Source organism: Prinia subflava, chromosome 3 (assembly GCF_021018805.1).
Source record: "Prinia subflava isolate CZ2003 ecotype Zambia chromosome 3, Cam_Psub_1.2, whole genome shotgun sequence".
NCBI classification, from domain to species: Eukaryota; Metazoa; Chordata; class Aves; order Passeriformes; family Cisticolidae; genus Prinia; species Prinia subflava.
Window position 1 is genome coordinate 86,257,625 of NC_086249.1, and position 27,115 is coordinate 86,284,739.

At 35.7% G+C, this 27,115-nt stretch overlaps 1 protein-coding gene across 4 annotated transcripts in view; it reads left to right on the forward strand.

The window, feature by feature from the left end:
* The window catches only part of STS (steroid sulfatase), a 104,996-nt gene that overhangs the window by 53,613 nt on the left and 24,268 nt on the right, over positions 1-27,115 (forward strand). For all 4 annotated transcript variants that reach the window (XM_063392802.1, XM_063392804.1, XM_063392803.1 and 1 more), the window contains 3 exons: positions 12,963-13,100; positions 20,946-21,105; positions 23,692-23,813. In XM_063392802.1, coding sequence (XP_063248872.1) covers positions 12,963-13,100; positions 20,946-21,105; positions 23,692-23,813 — 420 coding nt within the window. The remainder of the gene's footprint in view (positions 1-12,962; positions 13,101-20,945; positions 21,106-23,691; positions 23,814-27,115) is intronic.

A 27,115-nucleotide genomic window follows, 5' to 3' on the forward strand; every position in this document is an offset into this window, starting at 1 on the left:
ATACTGAGAATACTGGAGATTGTTTTAAAATAATCCATTATGTTTTTTGGAGAGAGACATGAAACTTTTTCATGCTTCTTTTGAAATGTGTGTTAATTGTTTTGAGACTGAGCTGCTTAAAATAAGGTGATCTAATTCTGAGTGAAAGCACTAATCATACAATAAAGCTTATGGCAATATTGATTCTGTATTGTTCATTAACAGACTGGTTCCTTTTAGTGAATTTCCATGCACAATTTCATACTGCTGAATCACAAGGCTCAAATTACAGGTGGTAGTAAGCTTTTATTGATGAGGTTTGTAGAACTGCCTTTTTATTGACTCTGGTTGGTAATTTTTGAATGGTACATTTGACTACTAAAACAACCACACAATATAATAGGCAGGGTGTTAATACTACTAAAGATCATTATTTTTCTACAAACTAGTTATTTGTATTGCATTAAAGAAAGCTTTTTATTGCTTTCTGTATGATAAAGAAATAAAATAATGAGATAAATAATGAATTTTTTAGGGCTGGGGAAGCAGTAGAGTAATGATGCAGTAATTAGTGAAAGGCAGGCTGGTAAAGTGGTAATTTTGCTCTGCAGCTTTTTCGCTCACCACTTTATTGTAAAAAAAGGCATTTCTTTTTCAATTTAGGATGCTGTTTAAGAAAAACTGAAACTGAATCTTTCTCTTTCCTATTATTCTTTTTTAATACTGATGTTTGTGGAGTAGGGGTTGTGTGTTTCACAGTGTACTCAGGTTATTTTTTACTAGTTCGAATACTTTCTTTTTGTTTTTGCTTTCTTTTGACTCTGTATACACACTTCTATTTTTAAATCATTCTCTCTTCCTACCCATGAAACTTTCTTTATAACCTTTCCTTATCAAGAGCACATTTCAGTAACCTTGAGAACACTGAACTGATTTTGTATTACAGTAGTAAGCTCAATATCCAAAGGAACACCTGACCCCTAAGGGCTGAGTTGCTTACTTGGGATGAGCAAAAAAAGACTCCATGATAATGAAATTCTTGCCTTAGACCAGTATGAAGTTATATTCCACAGCTTTAGTGGATCTTGCAGCCTTATGATTCCACAAGAGGGGAGGCAGAGCATCCTTTTCTTTACCTCCTTTTTTTCTTACCAGCTTCCAGAGAAAATAGAAGGAAGGAGAAAGAGGAGAAGAAGACAAGAATCTTAGCAAGTGTCCTTTTAGCAAACTGCTAAATGGACTTGTCCACAATGCAACACTTACTTTGCCTATAATTAAGTGTGATTAACTTGGGTCCTTCAGTTCACATGGTTTTACAGTACTGTTGCCATTTCACTGTTGTGAGTGTAAAGGATTTTGGCTCTTTAGGCTCACGTATCTCAGTGGTTGAGATAGTTGTGGGTTAGAAATCAAGCTTACTTTCATTTCTTATTTAGAATAGCATTTAAAAACAAAGCAGGAAACAAGAAGTAATACTAGTGTAACTGTACTTAAAGAAAAGAATGGCCTAGCCCAGAAAAGCAGCATAAACTTTGTCTTCCTGTGAATCCAAAGATAACTGAATGCCAGATGTTTGAAAGAAATTAATAGTTCAGGATGCCTCAATCCAAAGTTCAGTTGATTTTGACATCACAAAATCACAGAGTATACATTAAGGAAGTAATAAATTAATAATTTTAAATTTATGTGTTTATAATTCAAACACATATCATTTATCCTTTCCATTGGGCAGATGAAAAATTGGGCATGAGCCAACAGTGTGAATTTGCAGGCCAGAAAACCAACCATGTCCTGGCCTGCATCTAAAGCAGCATGGCCAGCAGGGTGAGAGTGGTGAATCTGCCTCACTACTCTGCACTTGGTAGATCCCACCTGGAGTGCTGCATCCAGCTCTGGCGTCCTCAGCACAGGAAAGATGTGGGCCTCTCAGGGCTGGCCCAGAGCGGGTTGGTGAAGATGAACAGAGGGCTGGAGCACCTCTCCTGTGAAGACAGACTGAGAGGGCTGGGCTGAGAAAGAAGCTGAGAAGAGAAGGCTCTAGGGCAGCTATAGAAAGGAAAATAAATTATAAGAAAGACTTGATACCAGTACTTGTAGTGATAGGACAAGGGACAAAAGTTTTAAACAGCAAAAAGGTAGATTTAGATTGGACATTGGGAAGCAATATTGGACAATGAGCTTGGTAAGACACTGGAACAGGTTGCCCAAAATTGTGAATGCTGCATCACTGGAAGTGTTCAAAGCCAGATTTTGAGTAACCTAAACTAGAGACAGATGTCCCTTCCTAAGTCAGGGAGGTTGGACTAGATGATCTTTGAAGGCCTCTTCCAAACCAGCATCAGGACTGAGTGAGACGTGATGTAACCAGCATATCCTACAGAACAAGGTTTGAACATCTTAGCACAGTGTTATGAGCAATGTGCTGCTGGGACGGCATTTTTACCAGCATTTTTTAATAAGGCACAAAATTGGAAGTTGTACTTAAAAAAAGAAAAAAAAAAAGCCTAAAACCTTTCTACAGGACATATCCTAAATATTTTTGCCTGTTTAGAGCTGAGATAGTCAAGCTCCGTATCCCAAATTTTTCAGTCCAACTTTTGTGTGATTCTGTTGCAGTTTGCCAGTCTTCTTGTGCAATAACCCCCAGGTGCTGCTCGTAAAAAGATAGATGGCCTAGTTAAAGAGAGCTTTGAGGACTTCCTTGGCAAAAAATACTAGACAATAACATCACATTTACCTCTCAGAATGCAAACTGATTTTTGATGAGACATTTAATTACTTCCCTTGTTATATATTAACTTTAAGAATTCATGGTAAAATGATAGAAAATAATTGTTTTAAATAGGAGGAACTAGTAGATTAAATATATTATTACGAAATGTATGCAAAAACCGCATATATGCAGTTGTGTTATTTATATGTTGAATAAATATGTTGTGTTATTTATTTGCTGAATCTTGATAATAATAGTAATTTCCTGTATAGCCAGCCATACTTTTCCAGTGCCTTCTAGAGCAGAAATCTGTTTGCTGGATTGTACTTACTTCTGTCTGCATGTGGTACTGAAACACAGAGCTATTTATGTGAAATGTGAAGATTCCAAACATTTGCTGTTCAAAGACATCTTTTTATTTACAAATTCTTAAATTTGATTTTATAAGTTCAGAAAATATTAGTTCAGAAAAAACATACATTAATAGGGTGGAACTAACTCTCTACTTGCCTGTGTATCCATAAGAATAGTGCTATTCCCATAAGTAAGAAATGTGCTGCTTGGGTCCTTCAAGTGGTATTTGCCATCTGTTCTTTGGAGAGTTTACCTTGGCAATAGTTCCTGTCTTCCCCAAATAGTGTCTAATTACAGTTAAACTAATATTTTCAGTGTATCTATGTAAATATTTCAGCTGATCTCTGGTGTTTTTGTGAATGATTCTTCCTCATCTCACATTTAGTCTTCAGATTTATTCTGAAAAGCACATCTCACTGTGATCCTTATATACAAGGCAGAGCCCTTTCAGAATTCTGCCTTGTCTTCACACAGGAAAAATATATTGGTCCATTTTTGTAACTTCTCATTACAAACAAAATTACTCACAGAATTCAAAGTGTTAAACCTTTGTAAACTGAGATTAATTTGTAATTTCACATGTAACAAACTAACTTTATTGTTTTATTATATGGTGAAAATTAGAGCAAAGGCAAAAAAATGAGCCTAATGATCTCAGGGCCTTCTTTGATCTCATGACTCCACCATGTCTTAGAGGCATCAAACACATCTTGGCCTATGCAGAGTCCTCAAGTATTTCTAAGGCAATTTAAAACAAGAATGGTATATTTCTCTTTCCAGGCCTCAGACCAGAAAAAGGTAGATTTTCTTTTTCTTCCTCATAGGCATCTGCTGTGCTACTGAATACTACTCTGAAACTTCAACAAAAACTCTTTTTGAATGGGCTGTGAATAATGAAAGAGCACTTAGATGAATTAAGGAATCAAAGTGCCATTTCATAAGATAGTGAGTAATCTTTGTGAGCTAGTAGTCTATCATCAATGAAGATGATCTGAAAAATTATTTGCCTTCCATTCAGAAAGGATCATCTGGAATTTAATTCAGCATATATTTGTCATGTTTAACACACATACATATACCAGGGGAAAAAAGTGCCAAATCATAATTTATGGCTCTCAATGTATTTGTTTGTATTTTTTTCCTAAATTCTAAACGTTATCTAGAGAAGACAGACTAGAGTCTACATCATTAGTAAAAAATTCTCTTGAGACGATTTTCATAGTCAGGTTTGCTTTCTTATTGGTAGTAACAGTGTCTATACAGAGATTCATTATCAAGTAACATGTTTTGGTGATTTCACAGTAGGGTTTAAGTGCCTAGTAGCACTTGGACACAAAAGTTAGAGAAGTAGATGAATTAACAAGTGTGCATGGTCCTCCTCATGTCAAAGAGAAAAAAAGGTGTACTGGGCGTGGGTTCATGCACACCTACTTTCACGTTAGATTAGATTTGCACAATTAAAATCAGAAAAACAGGAAATTAAATTTATTGAGATTTCATGATGAATATAATTCAATCTTGATAAAACTCCTCTTAACTGTATGGCATATAATTTATAGCTAGATTTAAAACCTGCTTCCAAATTAAGCAAAGATTAAAAAATTTAGCTGCTGAAAGGCAGTAAATGCATATGCTCTAATTTCAGCCAATTTTTCACAGTTTGAATTTTACTTAATAAAAGTTATAACAACAACAAAAAAACAGGCAAATACTTTGAATTGTTTAGAAAAGTACAGAGATTAAAATGGGGGTTAAATGTTTTTCTCTGCTTTAAATTCTTCATAATTCTTCATACATTAATCTGACAAAATGTTGTCATTATGCATTTGATTCTAGAAATATATACATATTCAGTTTAAAATTTAGTCTGGCATCAGTGTTGTAAGCTTTGTTTAAATGTTTAAAGCTTTGAAGATATAGGAAAGAGTCTCTTTTATCACTCCCCATTCATGCAATCAATCACAATCAGTATATATTGGAATGATCAAATACCTGAAGCCTTAAATTCACCTGACAGTCTAATTCAAAATTGAATAGTATCCCTCTGTTGTCACTACAGTTTGCCAAGGTCACACCTAAAGAAATCCCTTTCATAATTTGGAAGGAAACATGGGAGACTTCAAGGTGGGAAATGAGACAATGTCTTTTTCATTATTCATCTTAGTTGTATGTGTGAAATGACATCTTAGATATGTACAGAATGAAGATGCAAATTTACCCCAAAAGTTATCACAACTGTCATGCAAAATGCAAATACAATGGACCCTCCTAAAATTGCATGACCATATCTCATATTTCAGCATTTTAAGCAGGCTAAAAATCAAGATTTACATTAGAAATGCATAGAGTTATGTTCAACAGATGTACCGTCTAAAAGTAAATTTCAAGCAATGCATTTATTAGCTAATTTAAATACTAATAAGGAAATAGCCGCTGATTAGTTATACTTTTTTATTATTTGTAATAATCCATCATTAGTGCTGCAATACAGGAAACTTTTCCATCATATGTTGTTCCTTTTGCTGCTATTCTTGCAAGTCTTCAGGTGTCTTAACTCTGCTTTATTATGCACATGTATGCATATCCAAAGTATCATTCCAACTTTCATATTTAAAAAATAATTTGAACCTATATGAGTAAGAAAAATAAGAGATGTGGTACTCATCTTTAGGAAACATCTTATGCATAAGTCAAAATTTGGCTTATTTATTCAAAGCTGCTAAGCTAATCTTCTGTTCACTATGCTGAAATTTATCCTGAGGATCTGAAAGACACATTATACTTAAAAAACTGTATAAACAGTCACAGGTGTATTGCAAGTTTACAGCTACAAGGCAATCTAAATCCAAATGAAAAGTAAGTTCATACTGGTAGCTTAGCTGACTCCATACCAAAGTTGCCTGTTTTCTGTTTAGAAGACTGCTCTTTTCTAAGCACTTCCACAGATTTACTTGTCCCAGTCTGAGTCTAGAGGAATCTAGCAGAAAAGTGTTTGATGTTCTACAGGCTATCAGGATGTAACAATTTCTTTTCTGATTTCTAGTGGTTGGTTAGTTACACCTGGGGCAATTGCTTACTTCACATTGAAAAGAATTCAGAATTTTTTGGTGCCAAATTCTTCAGATAGGTGAGCTGCATATGAAAATCTGTACTTTTTGCTTTGTGTGCACTGTATGTAAATCCCACCCTCAAGGTGTCTACAGCATGCACAGCTGGAGCTGGATTGTGCCTGCACTGGGTTTTCAGTGGAAGATTCATCAATTCTACCATGTTTAAAGCTGCCAACAGTGGCAGGTCTGAACTGTCTTCTGAGCTGGAAAAAGACTGCTAGCAAACCAGAGGAGACAAGAGAAACCCACTTAGACCAGCTCTGCTGTGGTTCCTGACTCAATGCCCATCAGTAGCGTGACTCCCTTAGTTGCATTCACAGAATTCGTCCTTGAATTTAGACTTTGAAAGAAATTCAAGTCATAAAATCCAAGAAGGCTTTGCTGTGGAAACATAACAAATAATATGTTAACTGTCCATGATTGGATTACTGTAAATATGTAAATACCGTAAATATGTATACTGTAAATATGCATTCCTGTTACAAATTAAACCACTAAAATAGATGTGTTTTTTCAGAACCACATTCTACTTTTTGGCAGAATTTCCTGTTGACATTGAAGATCCCACTAACGTATCATAGCAGGAGCTTAGCATGTTTGAGACTCCAGCTTTGTACTTTTGGAGAAGACTTCATTGTATGGATTGTTTCCACAGTGTAGCTTTAGAAAGAGTAGCCCAGCAGAACTGATTCAAGGCTTCGTACTGAATGTACACTCTACTTTCTTTCTGCAGGAAGAACCTTATACCTTTTGTAATTAGTTATGTATCTACTTTCTGTTCTAGTCAAAGGGTTGTACTACCTAGTATTCTCTCTCACCTTTGAGGTTCATATGCTAATGTCCTCCTTATGAGAATCACTTGTCTTCTTAGGTGGATGTGTTCTGTTGACTGGCTAGATAATGTAGCATAGCATATCCTAATGCTTTGTCCCAGCATTTCCACTTTACAAGTGGTTGTGCTGTAGCTCTGAATGTTAAACAAGTTGCATGCGGAGTTTATGTACTGTTCATCATATGTGCGGCCACTTCTTGTGTCGCTGTCAATGGTTTTATTATTTTCCGTCTTTACCTCAAGTGTTGCACTCAATGGCTAGGTCTGAAAGTGATAATTACTTCCCCACTGCAGAGACAAACTGATTTGCATATTTATCAAAGGGAAACTGGATGGCTCTGAGCATACCACAGGAACATTTGCATATTTATAACCTGAAATATCCAAAAGCTAAAATTAAGATAGGGATGTCTTGATCTTAGTTATAAGCTTGTTTTAATACAAAGGTTTTAGTCAGTGGCTTTTGTAATCAGATCAGTGCATTAGAGTGAAGTATCTTTTCTTCATCACAGAAAATCAACATAGAGATTAAAATGATTGTTGGCTTGTGAATGATGGTATGCAGAAGCTGCAGCATTAAGTTTTCATAAGGTGAAAATCTTAGCCTTTGAGCCCTGAAGAGATTATTAACTGTGGAAAAACCTTAAAATGCTGTAGCAGAAAGGGGCTCCCAAGAGGTTTACTGTGTAGTAAACCTATGGGTACATAGTTGAAGAGCATCAATATATTTTCTGGTAGAAATGTGGATTTCCAAATACTTATGCATGTGGCATTAATTTGTAGGATTTTATGCATCTATTCAAAGGCTTGCCACTCATAGAGGTGAATGCCTGGAGTGACTACAATTTGTGATTCTGGTTAATGAAGCTATTCAAAATCAAACATTAGCAGCAGTAGAAAATTCTGAACAGCAAATAAAAACAATGACACCCCAACAATAATCCAACTGCTTCTTCTAGGCAGTGATGTGATGGCTTATTTTTCCAGGCTGATCTATTGAAATCTTTGTTCAATAATTGTCTCAAGCTTGCTGTAAGTTTCTGGAAACTAGGGAGGTGTGTGAAAGTTTACAGGACTTGAAAAAAAGCATTACATTAACAGGAATTTCCTTTATTGTCAACTGGCTTTTCCGAAGAAAGATCCTTAACTGTTTTTCTGAAACATGTTTTGTCTTTGAATCTGGCAAACTGCTTTAAAGCTTTCCTCACAAGTAGAGAGACTTTTTTCCTAAAGCCTAGATTACACAGAGGTATTCTGTTTCCTCTAGCTTTTTATTCACAATGTCAGCAATACTCTAAATTATTTTTAATTAGGACAAATATTTCTTTCCTATTGACTTGAAGTGACAGTTAAACTAATTTTTGAACAAAATGCATTTTTCCATATGCTTGCTTGACTAAACCTTTGAACACTTTTCCAAATCACTAACAGGTTTGTAAACACATTATTGTTTTTCAGTGTTTGTACCTTGTTTGTAATTGAATAGTCATTTTTTATAAGTCCTCCCTCTTCGTGTAGATTCGTACAGTGGGAGCTTTACATGAGTCAAAACTCAGTAATTACAATCATTGTTAACAAGGCTGGTTGAGCTACCATTCAGGCTGTGCTGGAGAAGCTGAATAGCAGCATGGTGCTGTGTTTCCTTCCAAAGAGCAGAGTCAATTGCTCTTCTCACTTTCACGTGGCTATCACTCTGCTGAAAATGGCATTTTCACATTCAGAATGAAACAATTCTCTATGATTTTACACAGCTTGAAGCAAGAATGGAGAGCAGAATATAGAGACCACTCCTCAGTATGTTTCACAAGAAGTTTCATTTAAATTTTGGAATACTGATGCACTAATTAAAACAAGTAACATCTTAACACAGTCCTCAATCTGTTTTGTATCTTACAAATATGTAAATGAAAGAAGAATATCCAATGATCTAATGCCTTTGTCTGCTACAATGTTAGTCACCTACATTGCAGAATACATTCCTATAATTGCAGTGGTAGGAGTAGCTTGATCTGAATTTCTAGTTGCTAAATAGCTGCAGAAATTATGGAGCTCTATCAGCTAGTTTTATTTTGATTTTCAGAAATGTTGTCTTTCCAAATATATTCTGTTCAAATCAGAAAAAATGTAACTGGTATGATCCACATTGATCAATACAGCAGTTAATTTTTCAGAACGTGGCTTTCAAGCAAGGTATTTTAATTTAAACTCTTTCCATTTTTATTGATAATTTCCTACTCTGGGGATAGTAAGCTATAGTTGCTTGAACAAAACCATGGTTTTCCCAGTGTTTTGACCTATTCATCGTACAGTTTCATATTCTGTATAAACCCTTGACGTCCAAAAATTCTATTGAAATTTGTATTGCTTTCTGAAGTCTGCAATAGAACTCACAGGGGACACTAAGCCAGCTGAAGCCCTATTCTTCTAACTCAAAATTACATGATGTGTGACGTGTTTCCAATCATATTTTGTCGGTGAAGCAATACAATTTTACCATCATCTCTTACGCAGACATCATTTATCTGTTCATCACTCTCATTAAAGTGTGTTGCTCATGGAGTTGCATGTCTAGAACTTTGGGTACAATTCATCTTACCGTTCTTGATGTCTAATATGAAAGCATTTAATTAATTTAATTAATTAATTAAGTTATTTGCCTATCTTCTCTTTTTTAGTCAACAGGTAAAGAAGGTCTTTTTGCAGCTGTGATTCACCTCTTCCAAGGCAGCTAAAGTAACTGCCATTGCCTGGGAATATGTATACATCAATTTTAACTTAATTCTAAAGTCCCTAATTGTATAGAAGTAGTGAGAGTGAAGCAGTTAAAATTACAAAAAACAAACAAACAAACAAAGCAGTAAAAGAAGTGTTTGTCTTCAGACATCCATCCACAGACATCCATAATGCATTCTTTGTATTTTTCCACACTGGTTACCATTTAGAAATACTGGTAAGTGAATGTATTTCTAGTGTTAACAGGAGTCACATCATTCAAATGCACTTAAATGTGGCTTATCTCCTGGTAGCACACACTTTGCTGGTTATTTACAGTTTTCATTCCAGTAGGTGCCAGTGTTCAATGTCAAAATAGAAATGGAAGGTTTGCTTGTGAGAGTGTTGTGACTGCCATACTCTGACAATACTGTTTTTTGAATTACCACTATTAGTCCATCTGTACTGAAAAATGTTACTGCTATGATAAATTGTCATTTTAGCATTCATTAATTCAACCTAAGTAGGCATTTTAAACCTCTGTTTTTAAAAACTCTTTTGAAGGAAATGGAAGTTTTGCCATCGAGTTCAACAAGTTTTGGATGAGAATTTCTATGCATTTTATATGGTTGGGTGTTTTTTTAAAATTGGAAACATTTGAGTGTCAGAATTTTATAATTTTTTTCAAAGTAAGTCACTCAACATCATTAAAAAAGTAATTGTAATGTCTTACATTAAATTTTAATATTAATTTTTAATTTGGAGTTTGATTATCTGTGATAGCGAGACAATTTTCCTTGCTTCTCATATCTTCCCAAATTAACTGGGAAATCAAAGTGGCTGTTATTGGATGATTGCCAATGCCTTTGATCATCAGAGATCATTCAGTGTTATATACTGAGTGCCATTCTCATTTTATTTTCATTTTGTTTTATATACAACATTAATTTGAAAGTTCAATTTCATCAAAGAACATGATGTATGTAAAAAAAAAAATGTTGTGCACATCACTGCACATATATTTCTTTGCACAATACTATTTATTATTATTGTCATTGTACCAAAATTACAGCTTGATACAGGTTGGGAGGGAACTCTGGAGGTCATGTGGCTGAATATCTACACATAATTTCCTAATTTATCTTTATACTCTACTTTTTTATCATCATTGACACATTTCCAAGAGATATTGAAATCACTTAGCAAGTACATTCTCCAAACAATTTGAGAAGCCAGTGGGAAATTGCTTCTTTCTTTTCTGGCACTAAGTCCACCTTATGCAGCAAGCGCATGGCTTGTCAGATGGATCTGCATGATTTTCCCTCAACCCACCAACTTTAAAATGTCAGCTTTTGTAACAGATTTTCTCAGCTCTGTTGGGAAATTTCAACTCCTACGAGGCTTCAAATTTTACATAAACAAATTCTCCTACTCTTACATTTCTTCTTTGCTCCTGCTTTACCAACAAGACCAACAGGTATCTACTTAAATTTAGCAACTGATGTTCCTTTAATCATGACCCAGTCATTTGAAAAATTAAGACAGCCAACCTTTTTAAAAAGACAGTTTTAGAATGATACAAAGTTAGAAACAGTAGCAATAAAGAAACGTAATTGCTCCTTATCTGGAAAAAGAGCACAGCAACAGAAACAGTGATCTGAAAACCATGTAGAAGGTTCTGTCTTTCAAAGTTCGTATCTCATCCTCTTTGACAAAATAATTGGGCATCAGATGGTGAATTAATTCTTAGTGGACAGGTTAGCAAATCAAAATTAACATTCAAATTGGACCATTCTTGGATGCTTAAGTAAAAGAATAAAGATGAAATGGTTGTGAAGACAGAATTATCTTTATGTGTTCTGAGATCCCTAAAGGACGGGTTCAATGTGAGGCTGATGTGAAGAATTATATTCTTAAGCTTTGGTCATTTTCCAGGACCAATAATTTTAGATTCTTAATCAGTATAAAATTCACTGGAGCAAGTTAAAAAGAGCAGCTTTGCTCTCATTCATACAGAAACATGCTTTAAAGAATTCAGTCTAAATAGGTTTCAGTGTAATTTATATAACTGCAAGGCCCTCCACAGTGCCAAAGTAGTGTGAGGAGCCCTTTGTGAAAATGAAACATGAGTCCATGGTGCCTAAGAGGTATAAAACATATCCCTGTGGTTACTTCTTTTGAAAGTGTGCCCCTTGATATGCTTATTGCACATTTTGAGTTTAGTTGATGTTTTTCTACATGATGAGATATTAAGGACTAATTATTAGGTTTGATAATGAAACCACACATACTTCAAAGGTGCTACATACATTCTCTTACTTTTTTTGGTTTTGTCTTACTCTAACACACTGAGATTTTTGCTGTGCTGTCTCTATAGGTTGCTAGGCAGCAAGACTTTACCCCCAAACTGTGAGATCTATTCTGCATGCTGAGACTCTTTCCTCAGTGTTATGAATATCCTCAGCGGCTTGAATCTTCTTGCTAAGGGGTTTCCTTGATTGAGAGCAACTGCTTCCAAAAGTCACTTGCTCTCTGTGGATTAGCCCTTTTCTCTGGTGTGCACAAATCCTTTCATATTGTACTTCAAGAAACCCTGCAGCAACTGAGTTGTAGTCCCAATTGCTACAAGCCCTCTGTGGTTGTGCCCTACTGTGTACTGCATGTGCCAATTGCTGTGCATAAGAGAGCTTACGTGAAAAATTTTCTCAAAAAGGCATAAGGACACAAATATTTATATGTGCCAAAGCTAATGAAAAATTCATTTAAAGTCCACAGTGTCCAGAGGAGGGCAACGAGGCTGGTAAGGGCCTTGGAACACAAGTCCTATGAGGAATGGCTGAGAGAGTTGGGGTTGTTTAGCCTGGAGAAAAGGAGACTCAGAGGTGACCTTATCACTCTACAACTTCTTGAAGGGTGGCTGTAGTCAGGTGGGGGTTGGTCTCTATTTCCAGGCAGCAGCTGACAGAACAAGAGGACACAGTCTTAAGCTGTGCCAGGGCAAGTTTAGGTTAGACATCACAGAAAAATTCTTCACTGAAAGAGTGATTGGGCACTGAAATTGTCTGGCCAGGGAGATGGTGGAATTACCATCCTTGGACTGGATGTTGCACTCAGTGCCATGGTTAAGTTGATGAGGAACTGTTAGGTTTGTTCATAGGTTGGACTCAATGATCTCAAAGGTCTTGTCCAACCTAGTTTATTCTATGATTTTTAAAGTTATGCTTTGTTTCTTTTTTCTTTTTTTCTTTTTATTTTCACCTAGGGCAAATTCTGGATGTGCTGGAGAAGCATAATCTGAATGACAAAACTCTTGTATACTTTACATCTGACCAAGGGGCTCATGTTGAGGAAATCTCCAGTGCTGGAGAAGTCCATGGAGGATACAACGGTATATATAAAGGTGAATATTCTCTGATTGTTTTTGAAAAATGAAAGAAGAAAGCATCTCCTTGAGTTTGCACCAAAACTGTGACGTAGCCAGGGTCAAAATCTTTGATATAATTACAATAAAGTAAGAACATTTGTTTTTATTATTTTTAATGAAATTCAATGAGTTTTCTTGTCTCTTTAGGAGAGATTATTTTCTTGTCATTCTTTCACTATGTAGAAGCTTGTAATTTGTTTTCCACTCATATTTCAGGGGTCAAGATCAAATAAATCCAGCAATTTTTGCAAAGTCATTTACCCAGCTTGAAACTTCTAGCTGTAGAGATAACAAAGTAATTTTTCCTTAACTTTTTTTGTTGTGGTTGTTGTTGTTTTATTTTGGTTTGGTTTGATTTGGTTTTTTTAATATATATAGTATCACAGAACTACAAAATCTCATAGTAGTTAAGCCTGGAAGGAATCTCCCAAGGTCTGCAATCCCAGCCCCTGCAGAGCAGGGTCAGCTGTAGCATGTTGCTCAGGATTATATCCAGCCAAGATCTGAAAATCTCCAGTGATGGAAACTTCATAGCCTCCTCGGAAAAGTTTCTCTAGTGTTTGATCATGCTCACCATAAAAAAAACTTTTTCATATGTTTAAATAGAGTTTTCTGTGGTTTAGTTTTTTGCCCATTGCCTCTTGCCTGTCAGTGGCTCCCCACTGGAAAGAGTCTGGCTCTGTCCTCTTTACTCAGGTAAATCCATGTAATCCCTACAGAAGCATAAGATACTGCAAAGCATTTTCTTCTCCAGGATGAACATCTCTCTCAGCCTCTCTTCATATATTGAATGCTCCAGCTGCTTAATCATTCATCACCTTCCTTTGAACTCATTCCAGTATGCCCATGTACCTTGTACTGGGGAGTTCTGCCCTTGGACCCGGTGCTCCAGGTAGGTCTCACCAGTGCTGAGCAGAGAACAGGTCTTGCTGGAAGCATTCTTCCTCCTGCAGCTCAGAGTGATGCTGTCCTTCCTTGCCAGAAGGGCACATTGCTGGCTCATGTTCCGCAGGTTGCTCATTAGAACCCTCGGGTTCCTCTCTGCAGAGCTGCTTTCCAGCCAGTTACTCCCCAGCCTTTGCTTTGCTAGAGGTTACTGCTGTGAAGATGCAAGAGTCAGTATTTCCTTTGCTGAACTTAATGGGGTTCCTTTTGGCCCATTTCCCCAAGTCTGTCGAAATCCCTTTGGATGGTAACACACCTTCCACTCTTGCCTAGTTTATGTCACCTGCAAGACTTCAAAAAGGAAAAAAAAACAGGCATACAGAGTAAGCAGTAACCATACAGAGCGGTTTTCAAGCAAGAGGACCCCACAGTTTTTAGTCAGTAGATATCTGTCTGAGAAATGACCCTTATGTTTTTAGAAAGCTTCAAAGGAAATGCTACACAAGAAAAACAAGCAATGCCAAAGTTATGAGGTCTATCAGATGGGTCCCCTTGGGCTAACACCAGAGTGAAATGTATCTTGAACATTAGCACATAGGCCTTGCATAGTGATTTAAGTAATTAAGGAACCATATGGTTACATATCTGTAGCCGTAGGCACAGCCTGAGGTGTTTTAGAAGCTCTAAAAAATATTTGCCTTCTAGAGTGCCAGACATAAGGTACAGGATAAATGATAAGGAAGGAAAAAATACACTTGGGAATATGTCTTCTTGAGGAACTTTGATTAAATGGAGTCTTTTCTCTCAAGCCTTGCAAAATTTTGTATTCATACTTACAGTGTAAAGAAAAACTTGAAATAGATCTTACCTGGATTAAGAAAAAAATCCGATTGGTAGCTTTTGCTGGGTAGTAATGGGGCACCTTTTTTTAAAGGAAAAATTTTGTGGTTTGCAGTTAACACCTGTGCAGTGCTGACAAATGGGTTAGAAAATAACCACAGTGTAAGAAACAAAATTATTATTTGAAGAGAAACATTCTTAATAACATAAAAAGAAACTAAAAGACCCATGCAATTAGTTGAATTTACTTTTAGCATTTTAAAATACAATTAATTCTGCTTTATATTCCACTCCTTCCATCTCAGAATCATTCCTTAATTTAACAGGTATATTATGCATCATTTTCAAAAGGACTTAAGCAGAAATGATCAATTAATTGCATAGCTAGCAATTTTCCTACATAGGAATTTATTCACATTAAAAGTCATGTGCAATGAAAAGTATCATCTGTACATCTTTGGCAGAGTTAATGAGAACCAGACCTGTGAAGCCCCAAGACTCAGACACTGATAGACCAATGTGCCTAAAAAAGCAAAAGGACAATCTTTATGCTGTTTGTGCCTATGTGTACATACACCAGGAATTAGCATCCTGTGGTGTGTAGTATAAAAACCTGTGAGACATACACATCCTTTTTCCCTCCCTGTCTCTGCTAGTCAATCTCTACTACTTATCTTTTTGCATCTGGGTGTTGTTGGAATGCAAATATGAATCAAGCCACTTAACCCTCTTGTCAGAGCTGGAGCAGTATGCTCAGCAGTAATTGGTTCTGCCCTAAAATCAAAAGCTCTCAACCGATCTCCACAATTCTAACTCACTAATTTCTCTTGATACCTAGCCAAATAAGCACCAATAATAAAATTTAAGAGGGGTTTGGAGAGTTAAGCTGGTGCTGCAAAACTCCATGCAAAAAGGGGAAATTGCTGTTTGAAGGTTTTATTACTCTGGATTCTAACTACAGAACAGTTCACCATAAATTTGGATAGCCCTTGAAATTAGAAGCCAGAGCTAACATGATGTTTAACAATTGCTGTCGTAGATAGCCTGGTTTATTTCTGCAGTATTCCTTTTCAGAAGACATTATATGGTAATAGTGAAGTGATGGATCAAAATCTCTTTCCGGTGGCCTTTTTCTGACAGTTGTTTATCAGGATATGTGTAATAAATAAAATCCCAAAGAGGATCCTAATCCTAGACAGTATGACTTTGGTTTAAGATGTGAATCCTGACAAAGATTCTTAACATTAATTATATAATTTTTTATCATATAAAGATAAATTTCCACTTTGAGTCTTTCTAAAGCCTGAGCATAGCCTCTATCTATCACTTGTCCATGAGAACATAGTGCTTTTATTTACTATTTTGAAATGGGACAGTTGCAAGTTTCATGGAATATCTTGAGGTTTAATAACATTTCCTCATTGATATGGCATAAAGGAGGGAAAAATTTTAAGTCTTCCCCAGCTTAGGTTTGGTTTGTATACTTTTACAGTGCCTCTTTGCAGAGGCAAAATTCAGAAGATAATTGTCTCTTCCATCTCTCTTACAATTTTTAACTGAGGAGTTTTTACTTGGCCCTAATTACTTGTTATTTCCCTGTGTGAATTACTTCGCTTTCAAAACTGAAGTAAATATACTAAAATAGTAAGGGGCTTAACACAGTGTATCATCAAGGTAGGTACAGTTGTTTTGGGGTGTTTTTGCAAAGGGTCATAGGCTGTTTGTTTTCTCTTTTTGTTTCCTGACTGTTATATTTTGATTCATAACAATCCTTTGTCTCCTCATCCATGATTAATGTTCCAGAAGGATTTAAGGATTTAGACCCTGATTTTTTTTAAAAATCTACTACAGGTCTGTGAGACCAAAACAAGGAATGAATAACCAATACTTAAAAAAAAAATTACTGTAAACAAGTTTATATACTGCAGTGATAAGTTAGTTCAGCAGGGTTTCTTAAAGCTGTTAGTATACCTTTTCCTTCCTGTAGCCACAAAGAAATCAAGCTGACCATTACTTTGGCCCCAGGAATCATGCTGTGGCATATCTAGTGATATTTGTTGGAGCTCACTTTTGACTTGAAAGAAAACAGTAGTTGACCTTTTTTTCAAATGTACTGTATTTTTATATTCTCTCTGAAGTGACTCAGATTTTTAAATAATCAACCCATCTTGTAATTTTGACTGAAACAAAAATTATCTTCAGCTATCACTTTATTTGATTGGAAGAAATGTTTGATGAGAAACTCAAATGAGCCATGTCTATTCCATTCACCTGTAAAAGAATAGCACAGATTAAAAATTAACAAAAACAGTACATGAAACAAATTAAAAATCAGTAAAATAAAGAGTAAACTTGCCATTAAAAATAAATTGTTGTCCAACTATTTTATAAAGTAAGCAATAGTAACCACTCTTGATTGTTGATATTTGTGGTGTAAAGTCCAGTATAGATTATATACATATATTATAATATATATTATATATATTATATAGATAATATACATAATATCTTTGTGTTTATCTATCATTCAAGTGAATAAATTGGGTTTGGAAGCTTTGGTTTTAGAAGATTATATGAAGGAATAGGTAGTATGGTTATAATCCAGGTGATCTAAGAAAGTTATTTAAAATAGTTTTCATCATTCATCATTCATAATAGTGATATGCTGTAGAATTCCCCTCTATATATCATCCTTTATAAAAGCTCTGTTGCCAGAGTTAAGTAATAGCAGTCAATTTAAACCAGAGGGGGGAAAAAAGAGATATATTCTTCTAGCTTCGATTTGAAATGAGGTTAAAATGGAAATTTGGCATCATGTTTTGGATGACTGCAGAGAGTTACATCTGTATTTTGCCAGTTCCTGCAGATTTTTCAGGAAAGGTGCATGTAGGCTATTGTTCAATATAACACTGAAAGGTGCAACTACTCAGAAAGCGTAAACAGCTAAGCAGGAAAATACAGCCTGGTGTGTTTTGTGATGTTTTAAAAACATTTTTAGAAGAATTTAAGAGAACAAAAATAACACAAAGGTAAGTTGCCTAGTGTTTGCAAGGCATACAGGCAGCTAGGTTGTGGACTTTTCTGAGTTCCTATGTTGTCAAGTCTGAGCAAAATGCAAAGCTTATGAGCCAGGTCCTTAAATATCTAGATATTTTATTTCAAAATAATATTTTGTGGATATTCTTTTTTTTATTAGCCATTTAGATGTTTGCTACATGTTTTGAGCAACCTTGATTTATTTTTTTTAAGGAAAAAAGAATGCAGATATCCTGTACAAAGTTTAATGGCTAGAGTTTTATGATGATAGATGTCCAGGGATTTGTAATCGTGTAATGGCATAAAACACCTGCAGTCACTAAGCACAATTCTAATAAAAATGAACACCATGTAAATGGAGATAATAGAAGGCAGTCTTCTGCAATGACCTGTAATTCCTGCCCTGATTCCCTGCTATTCCCAGTCTCCAGAGATGTAAAAAAATTATGCTCCAATTAGCCTTTTGAAAGGAAAACAGCAGTCACTTTTTCATAGACGTAAGTGAGGAGAAAGCCCTACTGTGGAATCCATTTTGCTTTTTCTACCTTACAGCAGGGCAGCAGAGTTTGTGGAGTGTTCCTTTGTGCTTGGGTAATGTGCAATTTTTCTGTCCTTTTCTTCTGATTTAAGAAAATTGTACTGTGAACCTAAGAGCTGTGAAAGTGACCCAATATCTGGGTTTTAAGAATTGCAACATGGGTGAGAATCAGATTTAGCTCTTACTTTGAAACGTCTCTGTCTTCTGATAACACTAGAAACAACAGTATAACAAGACTTTATTTAAACATGCAGTCTAGCTAGCACTCTTACTAGGTTCAGACAGGCATACAGGAATAAAAGGAACATCATATCTAAAGCTACCTAAGGTATAGATCAACTCTTAGTGTTGTCTGTTTGTTGATACCGTTCAGCCATAAAGCTGCTGTCATGTGTACAACACAAATAGGATCTGGCTCATTAACCAAATCACCTCCCTGGTGTAGCTGTTCACCAAAAGCATGCTAATTTGACAATATCTGTAGTTTTATGGCCTTATGCTTGAATTTTTATTTGTATTTAACAACTCTCACTCAACAGGATTTTCTATGCACCGTAGCTCAGTCAGGTTATTATTCTTTCCTGCTGTGTGACACCTAATTCCCAACAAACTTTGAAGAACTTAAATGACTGTTGTACAGGAGTAGACTCATCTTTTCTGCAGAAGATGGACACAGCCTAAGGACATCTACACTGATCTTGACCAAACAGAATTAACAACTGATCAGCATTCTTTTGGGTGAACACTTTCTTCTGGTGAAAAGTGTTCTATATCTCACCAAATAACACTTTATGAACTTATATCTACATTTTCTTTAGAGTTATGTTTTGAAAATAATATTTTACTAGAGTGTAAACAAAAATAGGATATGTATCTCTTTCTTGAGTTTTTGAATAGCACTTCATCATGAGAATGGAATTACATTTAACTCAGCAATGACAGTAAACTTTTAAGAGTGTTCTAGAAGAAAGATGATCCTGTTGAGATCAGATCTTGACACTGGTTTCAAAAAAAAAAAACTAAGCAAATGTTGTTGCTTTACATAAGGCTGAATATTAAAAAGTCTAACTTTTCTGATGTCAAACTAGATGTGTCCCTGGCTATTCAATATTATGAATTCTGATAAAGCCCATGACAGACATTAAGCAAAAATCTGATATAACAAAGATTCATGAGCTAATGGTCTTTCAGTCACAAGAAAAGAAAAAGGTAAATTTATACTAAAAAGAGTTGTCTGTCTTGAAGTTACTACTTACCTTTACAAACAGTGAAAATCCTGTAGAAAACCAGTTGAATTCTGAACACCCTATGCTGAAATGGAAATGATCATCGAGAAGTCACTAAAATAGCATGTATAACAAGGCCTGGGGTCAATACCAAAGGTATTGACATCTGTGAGGTGTTTGAGGTGTTTAAGATGCTGACAAAACAGAACTGTTGAAATACTTTGTTGTAATTTTTTTTCCTTTTTTTTTTTTACTTGAACAAGGGAGATACAGGAAAAAAAAATAGTCCTGTAGTAGTTTTGACTGAACCATGAATTGGTTTGATTCATTTAGTGGCAGAAGTCCAACCCATATATTCCTGTTTTTCCAGACATTTTAATTGTATAAAATAAACTCAATTTATTTCCAAATGGCCCTGAACATGTTTAACCCATCCAAAACCCATCTGTTTAATGGAGGTTTCTTTTTCAAGTGGTATATAAATTTCAAAGGTCACCCTGAAGTGCTCTACATAGTCACAACTGTGCAGGACATTGGGAAAAGCATTTTTGATGCTTCTTTCTACAGAGTTGTCAGTTATTTATTTAGTAATGGTAAGCATGCTGTCATAGAATAAACCCGTTGCCCTTCTGCAAAAGGTGTTGGGAGGACTGGGCAGTGATGAGTCTTTTAGAAACAGTAAATGACTGCAAGTCACTGTTGAATGCAATCAGTAGACAATGCATTTGATGCAACTGTGTTGGTTTAGAATGCAAAAAGTTCTTCACAGCATCCTGAGAGTTATCATCACTGAAGTGAATTTCTTTGTAATGCATTGAATTGGAGAATTCAGTAACATACTAAAATTAATACTTTATTCTATATAAAGTCATTAAGCACCATTTTTAATAAAATGTCATGTACCTGCTCTGGGTTCATACCCGAGACATCTAGGTAAAACTCTTTTTTTTTGATTCCTGTTTTTTGGTTATAGGTTCACATATCTATGGGGCACACTTTCTAGACCAATTCCTATGTGAAGATTCCAGTGAAGTGCTTTGTAATCTCCTACAGCTACTCTTTTTTGTGTGTGTAATTTAAATGCATTTTATAAGCTCTGTCTAATACATATTAGTAAATTTACAGAGAGAAAGTACTAAAGAAGGTAGAAAATCTAGAAACTTAAGAATAGGATAAATATGTCCAATGGAAAGATTCTAGCTAGACAGAATGTTTAATATTTGGAAATTTAATCTTATGGGGTGGCATTATCTTAGAAGAAATTGATTTCTCAGTAAATAAAACTCATTTTTTCAGGTGGAAAATCAACAAACTGGGAAGGAGGTATTCGTGTGCCAGGTCTTCTCCGTTGGCCTGGAATGGTACAGGCTGGTGCCTATATCGATGAGCCGACAAGCAACATGGATATATTTCCTACCATAGTCAAACTTGCAGATGCACAGTTACCCTCTGACAGGTATAGTTTGTAGTCATCTCTGTTTTAGAGAAAGTGTCATATAAGTGCTTTATACATTCTGGTGATATCTATTAAGATAGATGTGAGAATGTAAATAAGAAACTAGGTTTTCTACTTGCAATATTATGTTGCTTCTTTTCATATTGACATACTGTTAATATTTTACAGAAATGTTTTATGTAAGTACAGCTTAACTCACAGAACAAGCACCAAGCACCAAAAAGATAACAGAATATCATCAGAGCAATGTACTGTCAAATCAAACTTGGAATTACTTACTAAAAGCAAAAATGAATGTATCAAAAAAGGTTCTGTTCTGCATGAGTGAATTTGGTGGAAAAAGAATCTTTAAGTGTAAATTACTTTAAACTCCATGAGTTTAGCCTTGATCTGTTTAATATCACAAAACACATCAAAATGCCAGATAGGCTTTTCTCACAGTTTTGATTGGGATTTTTTTTTTCCTTTTTTTCTCTGTACCTAGTTAGTCAAAATAATCTCAAGCCACTGGACTTCTGCAATTCCTAGGATGCTTTCCTGACACTGCTACATCCCCAGGCTTTATCCTGTTTGAGAGATACACAGTCTCAGTGGCAAGATGCCTCTGCCTAAATGCTGTTGCTATCCAAATCAAGTGGAGAAACCTGTTGATAAGCATGTGCTTTGAACACACTTATGACTCACAAACCACTTTTGAGCACAAAGCATTAAGAATCCACATGGGAAAGCCCAGTGGTGAGCAGAGTCACTGTGCTAATAATTGTTCATTGAGTGTTTCAAGGAAATGACAGGGCAGGACAAGTCTAGGACATGAAAAATTAGTCAGGTTGATCCTGAGAAATGCTCCACAGACAGTAATTCTGCCGAACCTCAGAAGTTCTGATTGTTTTTTATGTGGCACATCATTTGCATTTCATTTTCATATTTCTTGAGTGAATACCAAGTACTCATGCTTTCTTTGATCTCCTTTACAGAAATTCAAATATATTTATGTAACTTCCACTTGTAGGTTGCTCCACTGTGATTCTTCTGTGTTAGATTGATGCCATAAGTACTGCTTCATCTTAGATCATGGACTAGCTTGAAGTATTTTTGTTTCAGCAGCTGGGTTCTTATAGCTCCACTGAATTCTTCCTGAAAAATGAGAAAAATTAATATGTTTATATTCTGTCACTGTGAGGGAGCAGGTTAAAAAGGAACGGAAGAGATGCTCCTCGTTAAAGAAAAGAAATTAGTAATTGGAAAGAAAAGTCTTGCATATTCCTCTGAATCCAGCAGCTGTAGCAATTCTTGAGTGCTGGAGACAGTTTTCTGGAGATGTCTTTTTCCCCGTCAACAAGCACTACAACAGAAAGTGTTCAGTAGACATGCATCTGTTAATGAGCAACCTTGCAAGACAAGAGCCTGTAACCCAGGCAAGAAAACATGAAAAACTGAAAGTGGGAAAGAGACTATTTCAACAGACCCCCACCGACAGGGATTCACCCAGATGGCAGTTATCAGACAAGATAGCTTTCAGAATTCCAGGAGGTTTTCCTGCCCATCCTTTGAGAAAAGTACTTCTTTGAATGGCTTTGTTGCATATTGTTGCTGACAAGAATGTAATCATCACATGTGACTTAAAAAAGTAAACTTAGTACCTGTCTTGCAATAGTTACACTAACATGAAAAGTGTTAGTACACTAACATGAAATGATCATGTATGTAAAGGTATTGAAAATCAACACAGACCTTTTAGAACTTCTCATAGGTTTCAAAATTTTTATGAAATGTTGCTCAGAATTCTTGAGAAAGAAGTACTTGCTGATCTGTACATTAGCAAAAAAGTAATTTCCTATAAAACTTATTGAAAAATTTGTAATTCATAGCAGGTGAAAAATGCAGACTGTGATTTCTCCCCTGCCAGCTGATATCAACAATTGAAAGGTTTTAGGGAAACACTTAAAAGTCTTGCTTATTTTATAACTCAGTTTTTATGTAAATTGACTGATTCCTTCAAAACATGATTAAATTGTCCAGCAGCATTTAGAGAATTTATATATATTTATGTGTATGTGTAGTTGATAAATGCATATTTAAATCATTAATTTTCAAATTTGAAATTAAAACTTCTGTCTTAAATTCTGGCATACATAATATGCTGGACAGAGATATTACCACTACTTCTAGGGATGATAGCACAGAACAACATATTTTCTCTAGTTTTAGGGTTACTTCAGCCAGACTACTCCCAAAAACTTAAACAGGTGTATGTGAAGGACTGTGTTGTAGCAATTTATTCTCTTATGTGTGTTCACTTTCTCAGAAGTGAAAAAAAAAAAAAAAAAAAAAAAAAAAAAAAAAAAAAAAAAAAAAAAAAAAAAGAGTTGAGGTAACTATTAATAATGGGAAAATGTAAAATTTTTTCCTCAGGTAATGTAAAAATCAAGAAAAGAACTCCTGAAGGTTTTTCTCCAAACTGAACAGTTGGAGGTGGCCATTCAGATTTGGGGGTTTTTAAGCAGCTGAAGAGCAGAGTTATAATATCTTCTCAGGAAAGTGAGGTGTCAGTTATTTTTTCTGATTTTGAAATGCTTTCTAACTCAGGATTATTGATGGACATGATCTGCTACCTTTACTTCAAGGAAAAGTTACTCGATCTGAGCATGAATTTCTCTTCCATTACTGCAATGCGTATTTAAATGCAGTGCGCTGGCATCCAAGAAACAGTAAGTAAACCCGCCTGTTCACATTTTAAATATTTAATATAATTTTTATTGCAGCTTGAAAAGAATCAGGAGAAAGCCTTGGGCTATAGTAACAAAAAAGTTGTTTAAAATATCTAGCCTTTTTCCTTCTCTTTCACTTTTGTCTGTGCTGTTACATTCCTATTCCCCATTTCACTGTTTGACATTATCTGGTTGTTATGTATTAATGTTAAATACGAATACAATAGCGTGATCTGTGGTATCTGAAAATGCCCTTTTTTAAACCTTCATGAGAGAGAGGCTGTGCAACAGAATGAAGTAGTCAAGGTTGACTCTTACATCGTCCTAAAAATGCACTGGTAGTAGGATGGTTTGCTGAATAACAGCACAAGTACGATGCCAGCCTGGCCATTTTTATTATTCAAATAGCAAAACCGAAGAATCACTGAGTCAAAGTCATGATTATCCAATAAATGAATATGGTATTATAGAGTTCCTTTTCATGCTTTTTATGAATGACATAAATCTACTTTGTGGGCCAAGGAAAGAAGCATTCATCACTAATTTACTCTTTTTTTAACTAACAGGTCACTGGTTTTGGTAGGACCTTCCACATTAACCAAAGCATGTTTCCCTTTGTATAAAAATCTCTGTGCTGAATGATGTTAAACACAGATTTGTCCCATCTCAATTGACATTGGAAGTGATGGCTTGTGTTACAGTTGCAAAATAATGATCCAAAACAAGCTTTGGTTTAGAATTTTTTCATTCGTTTTGGGAAGGACTTGTTCAATAGTTACTTTGCAAACTTAAAGTATTTGGAAACTGTCTTCTTTGTCATCTGTAGGCTGACTCTCTACCTATCTTGGACTTTAAACTAGGAAAAGGGAAAATGCTATATATAGTATTTATTTACCATTACTGTGCCTTTATGTCTTGCATTTGATAAATAATCGTAAGGAAGAACTAAGCAATCAGATCTAGAACCATTTTGTATCTGGTGTTGGATGAATTATTCTGCATCATAATGAGAGAAGTGGGCAGAGAAGCTGTTTTTCTCAAGCATACACGTTTGTAAGATGATATAACCCTTGTCTGAGGAAAGGGGCATCTTTATTATTCACCGAAGGGGAATGCGATGGGAAATGAATGTGAACAACAATGGGAGACTAGTCTACTGTATTTACTTGATGAGCAACAGCAATGTAGAATGTGATTCTTCCCTTCTCCAAGGCATTCAAAGGATAGAGCCCAGAACCTCCCAATAACATTTTCATAACAGTGGGCTGACTTTTGTTCAGAAGGTTGTTGTGGTTTAATTCCAGACAGCAACTAAGCCTGACAGAGCCACACTGTGGCTCTTTCTGGGATGGGGAAGAGGATTGGAAGGGTAAAAGTGAGGAGATTCATTAGTTGAGATAAAGAAAGTTTAACAGATAAAGCAAAAGCCACACATGTCAGCAAAGCAAAACAAGGAATTCATTCATTGTTTCTTATTAACAGGCAGGTGTTCAGCCATCTCCAGGAAAGCTGGCCTCCATCACACATAGTGGTGACTTGGGAAAACAAATGTCATCACTGAATATCGCCCCTTCCTTCTTATTTCCACAGCTGTCTATGCTGAACATGATGTCGTTTGGTCTAGGATATGCCCTGGGTCAGCTGGGATCAGCTGTCCCAGCAGTGCTCCCACCAAGTGCTCCTTGTGCACCCCAGCCTGCTCACTAGTGGGATGGGGGGAGAGGCAGAAGAGCCTTGTCTGCTCAGTAATAAGTAAAACATCCCTGTTATCAACACTGTTTTCAGTACAAATGTGAAACACAGCCCCATACTAGCTACTGTGAAGAAAATTTGCTCTATTCCAGACAAAACAAGCACTAAGGGGTTTTGATATTCTACCTTGTCAGCTTACATTGTAGTGAGAGTAGGAAATAGCCAGGTATTCCTCTTGTTTTATGCACCAGTCCTCTGTGAGGGCTTCATACCATGTTTAGCATCTTCTGCACTTCTCTGGTGATGGGCCCTAACCCAATTGTCCAACTAGGAATGCTCGTTGCTTCATTAAACATTAATTCCTATTAATTTCAAAGATGTACTTTTTGAAGAACAAAGCAACAACAACTTAGAAGAGAAAGCTTACAATTGTTAAAGAAAATGTGATGTATGTATTTATTGATTAAAGTGCAAGGTAATGGTACGTATATTGTACACTTATTAATGCATATATCGTGAGATTTCTTACTATATTTATTTTCTGGGAAGTCTCAGTTTGCATGTCAGTGACAACTTGCATATTACACTATGTTTACTAGACATTCAAAGTGTAGAATTAGCTTTGATCCTCAGGAAAAATGCATATACCAAGAATTGAGAGGAAAGCTAATTGGTCCCTTTTTAACTCCCATCACCTCATGGTTCCTTTAGTAACTTTATCTTTCCGTTAATAGATTTCCATTGTGGTTCAGTTGAGACCCATCGCTCTGTTCTTTTGGAGTCAAGATTCTCACGCTTCTAACAGTCTCTTAATGTAAAAATAGCTCTGTTTACCTAACGGTAGTTTTTTGTTTACATTCCTTTTTGGAGGAGGAGAAGAAGAACTGATTGACTGTCTGTTTGACCAGTGTGGTTGGAGGCATCGTGATCCTATCCTCCAATCCACAACTGGTGCCAAAAACATTTAAATATGAAAGAAAGTTCTGCCCCTTCTTTCCTGCTGGGACTTCTGTGAGTCTCGTGGTTCTTTCATGTCCAGCTGTGTCAGAGACTCCCTTTTTTTGTTGTTGTTTAATTTTTGACTCTTAAATATATGTATTAAATAGGCAGATATAGTGTACACGAAACATTTGGTAGTTGCACATTTTTCCCTTGCTTGCAAGATTCTAGTCTGACTTAAGCAGGCATGTTTCTCACATCATTCAAGGAAGGTCAGAAACTTCAGAGTGAACAATTACCATTTTGCATTTATATATTTAGAGGCTAAGAGTTCCTCATAACCAAATCAATACACATCTTCATTAAGTTATATTAGTTAGGTCAGTTATTGCATTCACAATATACTTTCCCCTTCATCAGTCCTTTGAAGGATCTTTTAGAGGATGTATGCTATGCAGTGATCTTCTCAAACAAGTCTTCAGAATTTAAATCCTCTGCTTTCTAGAGAGTCATGAGGAAAATAATCTCATAGGTTTTTTTCTCTTTTTCTTTCTCAGCCACAAAAATAAGCTAACACCGTTTTTAATTCTTGTTGCTTTGACTCACATTTTACCTCATGCTAGAAAATAGTGCACATAATTCTTTACATTCTGAATTTAAAAAAATGAATG